The sequence below is a fragment of the Dermacentor variabilis genome, chromosome 3 (genome assembly GCF_050947875.1).
Source record: "Dermacentor variabilis isolate Ectoservices chromosome 3, ASM5094787v1, whole genome shotgun sequence".
Lineage (NCBI taxonomy): Eukaryota > Metazoa > Arthropoda > Arachnida > Ixodida > Ixodidae > Dermacentor > Dermacentor variabilis.
Window position 1 is genome coordinate 72,252,522 of NC_134570.1, and position 10,508 is coordinate 72,263,029.

Sequence of the window (10,508 nt, forward strand, 5' to 3'; positions counted from 1 at the left end):
GGGAACACCAAAACCTAAAATGCGTCGTCTATCGGCAATGCTCAGAGATTCAAGCTCATTAAGACACAAACGGTGCGCCTGTGGTGCACATTTTTTCCCCCTTTTTAATGAGTAGAGAATGTAATCTAAATAAAAAAAAAAAAACAACCGGCGAATCCTTCGTCCGCTGCATCTACCTGAACCTTTTCCACGAGATTTCACTCAATGATAAAGCAAGCGCTTCAGCACAAAGCTTTAAAATATGAAGGGCACATAAACGCGCGGTAATATAGCCCATATTACAACTAAAATCCCGTGACAGGAAGGGCGCTAAGTGTTAATCTGAGAAACGTCCGATTCAAGAGGCGGTGCGGCCCACCGATTTGATAGCGAAGTCTAGGCCTACTTTATGAAGCGCCGCGAAGAGGAAACGCAGAGAGAAATTCTCTGCGAAGGTGAAGGGAAACGCAACCAATAAGAACATAAGATCATTACACACAATGTCACTAGAAATCGCGCTGTCGTAACGTTCCCAAAGTGTTAAATGCAGTTAGATGGAGGAAAATGACTCACTTTTACCAGCCGCCTCGTCGCTGCCATTTTCGAATGATCCAGAAGCCGGCGACTCCTTGTGGTGCGCGTAGGAAACACACATTATGAAATAACCAGATAAGGCGCCATGCGTCAGAACCACCTTTTTGGTAAACTGTGTAGTGACCAACCAAAGGGTAGACATCACACTGAATACCTTTTGATAAAAATCTCAAGATATGAGTGAAAATTAACTAAGCACCACTCTGACTTGAAATGTACAGAGTCTGCGTGTTTCGCTGCGTATGTTCGAATAGAGGTTTTGCGTTTGAATAAAGTTTTTCACCTCTGCACTGTTCAAATTTTGCAGAAATATATAATCTTGGAGTATACGTCGTATAGCGTAACATTTGGCAATGTTAATTGCCTGGTTTTTAAGAAAAAAGTAAAACTTTTTCTGCACTTATGGGAATGCGAGCTGCTGCCACAGCAGCGCCAGCATAAACTTGTGTCGCCGCCTTAGCTGCCTGCCGGCAGCTGCAGAACGCAGCGTTCCAAGGAGGGCAGTGGTGTGTTCCAGGCATACTTTCATACAATAATTACTGTATGAAACTTAAAGGTTCCAGGAGACGGCAACATGCGGCAGCTTTCCCTAAAACGCTGATTTCTGCAGCTGCCGGTAGGCGGCGACAAAAGTTTATGCTTGAGCCGTTACTGCAGCAGGTCGAGTCCCAATAAGTGCAGGCAAATTTGCAATTTTTTCTTAAAAACCAGGCAATTCAGGCTATTTAACGTGGCCGTCGAAGGGTCACGTTGAGTAGGCCGCGTCGGAGTTGGCCCCGAGCTAACGCTTCCTGAGCAAGCTTTAGCTCGGGGCGCTCGGGGCCAACTCCGACACGGCCTACTCAAATACATGTAAAACGCAAAAACGTTTTTCTGAGATAACCCCTGGACCGATTTTGATGAAATTTGTTGCATTTGAGAGAGAAAGTTAAATTCTAGTGACTGTAGTAAGCAGAACTTCTATTTAGGGCCTGAATTTTGTTAAACGAATTTTCAAAAATGCGAAGGTTCGAAAAATATAGAAGCACGAAGTTTACAAATTCATAGCTCTTCATCAAGAACAGATATCGCGCTTCTTTAAACGGCGTCCGTTAGATCATTCAAAGCGGACAAATTCCATACGTCAATTTATATCTTGCGTGTATTTGTTACGCTGTTTACAAAGGTTCTACAAAAGTTGTGTTTCCATATTGCAATTTTTTTTTAGATTCATGTTTAACATATTAATATTGCCCGCTTTAGGTGTTGTATGAGATGAAATTCACAGAATTGCATTATCATTTTTCGTTGCTTAGTTACAGAGCTGTAAACTTTTATGGTTTCGTGCTTGAAAATTTGAGATTTTTGCCAATTTTTAAGGAAACATTTACGACGTAAATTGAAAATTCGAAGCCGACAGTCACTAGATTTTAACCTTTTCTTTTGAATGCAACAAACCTCGGCAAATTATCCTTTTACGTGTATTTAGATAGGAGCACCCGAGCTAACAGCAGTGGGGATAAAGGGCACCCTTGCCTCAGTCCATTGAATAGTCTGCACGGTGCAGCTACCTGATGGCACCGAGCTCAACCAAACACAGTAGCAGTAACGAAGTGTATTCTTCTTTGCTGTTGGTGTAAATTTTTCGCAGGAGCGTAATTATTAACTCATTGTTTTTGTAAATGTTTAAAATGTTTTACACTTGGTTAGAGCAATGCTAGTTCTTTGCTTGGCTGCTCAAACTCTGCGCCACCAGGTGGCTGGACCGTGCAGACCGATCAGGCCGCTCACGTACGTTTACGCTAAAGTTTCATCAGCTTTGAGTTTATGCCTCCACCCATCCGTCGAAACGCCCAGCTCGCCTGTGGTTACCGGAATATCAGACACATTCGGCGCTGCGACAGAATACTCGCAACGCACGCTGCTTCGATAGCTCTCGATTGGAGTCGAATGCCAAGCAGCTGGCGGAGGGTCTTCGCGCGCTCGCTCCTGGACAACCGGAAGTAGACGACATGACCTGCCATCATGATGCAGAGCCAGTAAAGGCGTAGCTTAGCCCCAATCACTCGGCGAATGAGTAACTTGCAAGCGTCCGTAGTTCTCTTAATATGAGACACTTCACACAAATTGTGGTACGAATGGTTTATGTTAGATAAAAAATAACGTATAGCGCGAAGGACAAGGACTGCGAGAGACTACATACACAGCGCTGACTTCCAACAATATTTTATTGCGTTGCCACATCATGTGTATATATACAAGAGGGGGCATGCGCAGAAAAATCAAAGGCAGTAACAAGGGGTGTTCTAACAGCAAGTCACTATACTAAGAGCATGGTCACATAAAAAAAAGAACATTACGATTTCTATCTGTTTAGATACGTGACTTCACTAGGGGTCAGCGCGATAGAGGAGGCACTAACGCACATAATACCAAGCTTTCTGATGAAATCAGCTTCCACAATTTCCCAGGTGAAATAAAAGTGAAAGTAGAAAAAATAAATAAGAACATAGTTACCTTTGCTGGCTTTATGTCTTGACATGGACGCTTTGGCGTAGGTGAAAGAAATGTTGACATTTTTTTTCTGTGACATGACGGCACAAATGAACCACCACAACGCTTCGTTTCATCGGACCGCGTGCTTTGTGAACTTGTCTGATAGTGTGTTAATTTGGCTTCTCTCGTTGTTTGTTCCGATTTACGACTTTAAAAAAGTCAATGCACATTTGGCGTCAAATGCTTATAACAGCATTAAACCTACAAAGTTCCGAAATTGCAAATCTAAAGCACAACTTTGGAAATGTCAATGCACCTTTCACATCAAAAGTTCATGAGAACTTTGTATACCCATAAAGTTTCGGAACTGACATCTATGCGCTCTGCAAATTCCGCGGCCTCCGCGAGATGCGGCGACGAGCCCGTTAGCCATAAGGTCCATCAATTCAGGGACCTTAGTTCGCCATAGTGTTCCTGTGGGACACTAGTTCGCCATTAAAAAGCCCTTGAAACATTGTGCAACTAATCGATGAGGAAAGTTATACGGGCTTGTTGGTACGGCATATCTCATTTTGTTGTAACGCAAGCTGAACAAGGGCAACATAAATGTGACAGATGTGTGAGATGTGCCTTTCTGCTGTCCTTGTTCAGCTTGCGCTACATCAAAGTAAGACTAATAAGTTGGCGTTCAAGAGAGGCGCGCGGGCCCCAATATTGAAAGCGATCGTCTTACGGGACGGACGGACGGTTTTCCTAGTTGGGTAAGCATAGTAATGCTAACGCATCTAAAAAAAAAAAAAACTAACACCATTATTTCTCGTCGGACATGACGCAGTACCCAGAATGTTGATAATTGAGAACTATCGCGGCGCCTGAACATATAGTAAAGAGCCAGTGGCCTCCGCCTGATCGGCGAGGTCTGAAATCTCGGATTCTATGGTCAAGGATTTACATCGCACCTGGTGAACATTCTATAGGTACCGCGCGTCCTCCGATTATATGGTATTTAAAGATCGGCAATAAAATTGTTACCCAATTACCAGGCCTGCTGCATTGTTCAGATTACATTAATACAGTATATTCTACTTCGTTTATAAGCAATTTAACGAAACTGAAATTTTTTTGGTGTAGGCCTGAAACATAGCCCTGGATTTAAAGCGCGCATAGAAGCAGTGCCCTACCTGAAAGTGTTAGCCAGCGGCGCTCATGACCATGGCGGCGGGTATTCCAGTCAGTACAATTTGCCGTCAAAAAATTCAAATTTATTAGCAGGAGCAGTCAGTAGGCGAACGGCACAAAAGCACGCTTTGTGCATGGCTGATGCTGCTCGCGTGCTTGTTCTATCTTGGGAAGCCACGAATATCGAGATACGTCCAGCCACATATGCGGCCGACGTTTGCGGCGTGTAAGGTTTAGGAAAGGAAATGAGGTGCCGGAGTGGACGTACAAGACAACTTAAAATCTAGTGGAATGAAACGCACGTGAAGGTCCGTTATTCCCGTACCCTTTCCTAACATTTTGCACCACAAACATCGCCAGCTGTGCATCGACTCTATAGCCCAACATCGTACTTTGCTTGCATACATATGCTGCTTCGCTTGTGGTGCGATCACTTGTGTTTCTTCTGCACACTACAGAAGGAAAAGAAAAAATATAGAAGAGTGATATCAACCATCTGATATTGATGCTTACGCTATAGTTTTCCGACATATAATGATTTATTAAAATGTAGAAAAATGGGAACGTAGGCCCCCTTAGGACTGGCTCTCTAAAATTCAGCCAAAAAATCAGACAATAATGAATAAAAAGAACAAGCACACAGATTAATGATCAATGAACGAAAAGAATTTCCGGTGGACTTTCTCTTGCATCGATGTAGTGGACGGTTACGTTGGACATAATATTCGTGCAATATCCTTCGTTGTCAGTAGTTTATGGTCCAACTGCGCTTATCCAATGTAGAATAAGATATTGTTTTATGGAAAATATATTTATTGATCCGTATATGAAACGAACAGAGGCTAAACAAAGAAGTCGAAAAAAAAGGGGGGGGGGGGGAAGGTGGGATTGGGGAAGTGGCCTATACTTTAATCCGGTTTTCGTGCGCCACGAAGGAAGACAGGTCAAGGAGGAAGAGCGCATGCTCTTCAATAACACATGAATTCGTGCATCCCAAATGAATGTATTGCTTGCTAACAAATTGCATATACCGACTGCTAAGCATCATCACACAACACATTGAAAGAAAAAAAAAAGGCGAGCGAGAATTCCTAATCCCCGTACAAAAGCCAAGGTCAACAGATGACACACGTTGGTCAGTGTAGAAAGTTTTCCCGAGGACGGTGGCCCCGTAGCGATAAGCTTTCCCGCCTAAGGGCCACTACCGTGGACATCAGCGCCGGTGGTCAGCTGGAACGCAGACGCAATTCGCTGTACACAGCGCCAAGCAGGAATGGGTGGTTGTCGCTCGTGCAGGCAAACCGGTCGTCCTGCTCTATGTTGAGCACGGCGATGCCCGCGAGGCGCTTCTTTTTTACCAGCTCTGTCTGCCCACAAGAGAAAGTTGCACGCGAGGCGTTAGCTTATAATAGTTGGCTCCTTAAGAGGAAGATTTAGCTCGGGTGCTCGTATCAAAATGCATGTGAAGTTGAAGTTGAAGTTGAAGTTTATTTTCCTTCAAACATGAAAGAGGGAACTGCGACAAAAGGTGGTAAAGCCTGACGAGGTCACAGTTCCCCAAAACAGCCGATACAGCAGTGAGCAACACAGAAATAAATATTAGCATAGTATGATAGTGAAAAATAAATTTCATCAAAACAACATTGCATCAAATACATTGCATCATAGTATGATAGTACAAACTACATTTCATGAAGCGACAATATTACCGTGAAAAATATTACGTTTAATACAAAGACAGTGCACCATAAATCAAAGGCAGTGTATAAACATGGCATGAGGTCGATAAAGAAAACACACACATAAACAACTTGATACGAAAACAAGAGATGCTTCGCTAAGTAAAAAACTGAAATTATATTGAGTCAGTGCTAATCAGTAATTTTTTTATGTCTTTTTAAAATTTGTTCTTAGGGAGATCAAACATGACGCTTAAAGATGGGTTATTGAGAACAACTGTAATTTGGTAATCGAGCTTTTGTTTGCCGTAATTTGTCCTCGTTTTAGGGACCAAGTTTCTGTGTTGCCGAAGGGGATATTTAGAAGGAGGGCGGTTTGGAGCAATGGAATACAGACGATTACGATGGATGTACTGTAACAGGCGATATATGTAAACATGGGTTGCTTTAAGTAAATTATGCTTATGATAGAGTGGTAATGTTGGTAGGCTTACGGGCCTACCATGGTAACCCTCAATAGCCCGCAATGCCTTCTTTTGCAAAAGCAATAACTTCTGTAAATTACTTATTGTTGTAGTGCCCCAGACCAGTGCACAATAGGACAATTTGGAAAAAAATAGTGCATAGTATATGGACACCTTTAGGGAAACGGGCAAGAGATCGCTGATCCGGTAAAGACAACCTACAGTTTTACTAAGGTCCGTAATAAGTTTTGAAATATGTGTGTTCCATGATAAGTGCTCATTAAACCAGACACCAAGAAATTTCTGAGTTGTTACCTGTTGCAGTTTTGTGTTGGCGTATATTAGGTTAAGTGTGTAATGAACAGAGGCATTAATGGGTCTAAAATTATGTACCTCGTTTTTGACAAGTTTAAACTAAACTTATTCGCCTGCATCCAAGCGTATAATTTTACCAAATAAGCGTTCACGATAGTTTCTAATTCCGGCAGAGTACGTGATGTGAAAAAAATATTTGTATCGTCAGCATACATAACCAAATCTGGAGAATCAGGTATGTTACAGATGTCATTTATATACAATAAAAACAAAAGTGGACCTAATATAGACCCCTGCGGAACCCCTTGGGTAATGCGCAAACGGTCCGAAACAAAATTATTCCATTTAACGTATTGTATCCTGTTATTTAAGTAACTTTTCAGCAGGTTTAGAGCTATTCCGCGTATACCGTAACTGTTCAGCTTACTCAAAAGAATTTCATGCTGTACGCAGTCAAAAGCTTTCCGGAGGTCTAAGAACAGACCGAGAGTGTATGCTCTGGATTCAATGTTGTCAATGATCTTTTCTTTAACGGCGAGTAATGCTTGCTCAGAAGATTTATTTTTCAAAAAATCATACTGAGAAGGGTTAATAATGTTATGCACGCTAAAGAACTTTTCTAATCTACTATTAATGGCTGCTTCAAATACCTTCGATAACACTGATAACACGGAGATGGGACGATAGTTTGTGATTTCATTTCGATTTCCTCCTTTATATATAGGACAAACACGAGCAATCTTCAATTCATCTGGGAACGTACCACTTGTGAACATCAAATTTATAATATACGCTAGAACTTCGCATATTAATGCAGACACATACTTCAATGGTATCGCTTTGATGTCGTCATGGCCTGCTGAGACATTGTTTTTTATTTTCTCAATGTAGGTAGCTACTTCTTGTGGGATCACAGGCAGCAACGAAATAGAGTTAGGTAAAGGGATAATGAGGTTGCATGCGGGAGCATTAGACAGAGCTTGATCTAATGTAGGCTTGCCAGCTTCAATGAAGAAATGGTTTATGGTGTTAGCTAATTGAGTTCCGCTAGCTTGGGAATTAGATGCAGCGATTTCCGAGTGGTCCCTGCACTTGTGCTTGTTTATTAGTTCGTTTATCTCCCCCCAAACTTTCTTGCGATCATTATATATTCTGGAGAACCGTTTTGTATAGTAAGCTGTTTTTGCAAACTTGAGGTCTTTATTTAGTTTATTCCTAAATTTTTTGAATTCTCGAAAAAGGGCTGCATCGCGAGTACGTACAAAGTCATGATACATTTTATTTTTAATACGTATCCTGTTATATAACACTTTATCAACCCACGGCTTTCTAGATTTTCGGACATTGTGTTTTACCTCAATTGCAGGAAATGCAGCATTATAACATTCCATGAACTTGGCAAGAAAAGCAGTATACGCCGCGTTGACTTCAGATATGCTGTATACGTTCTCCCAACATATATTCTGAATAAGAGTAATAAATTTGGTGAGATTTTCATCGGAAATTACCCTAGTTACCCTCGTGGCATTTTTAGATACTGTCTTAATGCGTTTCACAGGAAGAAAACAAAAAATAGGGATATGGTCACTGATTTCGCCAGATAACAGGCCAGACTCCCTTTCTGGAGATACCATATTTGTAACACAAACATCCAGCAGGGAAGCTGTAGCAACGCTAATTCTGGTAGGCTTGTTTATACTATTTAAACAACCATAAGATGCAATAAGGCTATTAAATTCTCGCGTACTGTGATCATCGTGCATGAGGTTAATATTAATATCACCCATTATTACAAAAGGCAACCGGGAATTGGCGAGGTTCAAGAGTAAGTTTTCGAAAAATCTGAAAAAAGGTAGTTTGTTCCCTGCGGGAGGTCTGTATACAACAGCTACAATAACACTAGACAGTGGTACGGCTAAACACTCAACATTGGAATTTGTTACAGAAATTTCGTCTAACACACACTGTGGATAACAACTTTTTACATACACGGCAAGACCACCACCTCTCATATTCGAACGAAGGAGGCCATGATACTGGTAATATTTGAATGGAAGATGATCATCGTGCGTTGTAAGCCATGTTTCGGTAAACAAAAGCACATCAAACGGTCGGTTTATTGATCCAAGAAACATATCTAGACCGTCGCGTTTGTTCTTCATACTGCGGACATTAATATGCATAGCAGAGAACATTTCTGTGAGAGGAGTAAACTTATTGTTAAAGCAAGAAGCATCACAATGAATACAGTGGGGCAGGCAATCCACGATATCGACTGGCTAGTCACCAACTGACAAAGATGTAGATGCCTAATGGGTCATTTTACTGAGGTCAGATCGTGCACACATTTTTATTGTGTCAGAAGTTTCATCCCTGCGTGCAAAGATTTTGCCTCCGTTCGTCCAAACAAATTTCCAACTTCTTTCTTACGGGCAATGGTTGCTCCCAGCAGTTGTTTGTTGCCGTAAGTCAAGTGTTCGTTGACATAGATGCGCCCGCTATCACTGAGACCAAGGTCCCTGTTAGATAGCGTGTGCATTCTAGCCTTAGAAAGAAATGCATGGCGCTTATCTCGGCGGACAAAGCAGACCAAAATGTTGGTTTCGCCTTTACTACTGATGGGAAGTTTGTGACACGTGACTAAGTCGGCGATAGAAACTTCTTCATTGATGGCCTCGCCAAGTTTCTCAATTACTTCTCTGGGTTCAATATCTGACTTCACACCTTTGATTTCTAGGTTGTTTAGGCGGCTGTATTGTTCAAGTTCTTCCACTTTTTGGGCCAAGCGTTTGTTTTCAGATCGAAGATTTTCATTACAGCTTACAAGATCGCTAATCTCCTTTCTTAGCGCCTTGATTTCAGAGCTGATAACTTTCGTCTCGTCACAAGTGTCGCTACAGAACTTCAGGCTATCCTTGACGGAACGCAACTCGGCCCTCATCTCACGTTTGAAATCTTCTAAAGCCTTCATGATTTCTTTTTCTTTCGACATGGCACAGGAACGACGGAAAAGCAAATACGCAAATGATTCAAGTTTTCAAGTTAGGCAGCAGTGCGCTACAGTGCAACAAACTATGCACTAATAAAAGTCTGTTCAAACCGCTGTAAATGGAGAATTCGTTTTTCTCGGCAACCACTGCACTAAATTCGGCGAGGTTTGTCGCATGTAAAAGAAAAACTCGAATTCTGGTGACTGTTGGTCTCGAATTTTTTATTTAGGCCGTCAATTTTTTAATGAAAAAGTTGCTAGAATCAAAAATTTTCAGAAAACGAGACTATCAAGTTTACAACTCTGTAACACAGCAATGAAAAATGATATGTTACTTATGTTAATTGGTATGTTAATTGGATTTAATAGTGCATCCAAAGGGGACAAGATTGATATGTTACACACGAATCTAAAAAAAAATTAGCAATACAGGAATACAGCTTTTGGAGAACCCTTGTACACAACGTAACAAATTCACGCAAGATATAAATTGACAAATAAAATTTGTCTGCTTGGGTAATCTAATGAATGCCGTTTACAAAAACGCTATGTCTGTTTTTGATGCAGAGCTATTCATTTGTAAACATCGTGGTTCTATTATTTTTCAAAACTTCGAATTTTTGAAGATCTTTTAAAGATAACTCAGGCCCTAAATCGAAGTTCCACTTCAAACAGTCACTAGAATTTGACTTTCTCTCTCGAATGCAACAAATTTGATTAAAGTCAGTCTGGGGATTATCTCAGAAAGACGTTTCTGCGTTTTACGGGTACTTGAATAGGCCGCGTTGATTTATTAACCTCGGGGCGTTCTGTGTATGCACAAATATGTATTAT

At 41.3% G+C, this 10,508-nt stretch overlaps 1 protein-coding gene across 1 annotated transcript in view; it reads right to left on the minus strand.

Moving 5' to 3' along the window:
- Ubc10 (ubiquitin conjugating enzyme 10) overlaps nucleotides 1–703 on the minus strand; it is a 37,730-nt gene extending 37,027 nt beyond the window's left edge. Inside the window, exon 1 of the mRNA XM_075685597.1 lies at nucleotides 553–703. Within this exon, the coding sequence (XP_075541712.1) occupies nucleotides 553–579 (27 nt within the window). The 5' untranslated portion in view covers nucleotides 580–703. The remainder of the gene's footprint in view (nucleotides 1–552) is intronic.
- Between the last annotated feature and the right edge of the window lie 9,805 nt (nucleotides 704–10,508).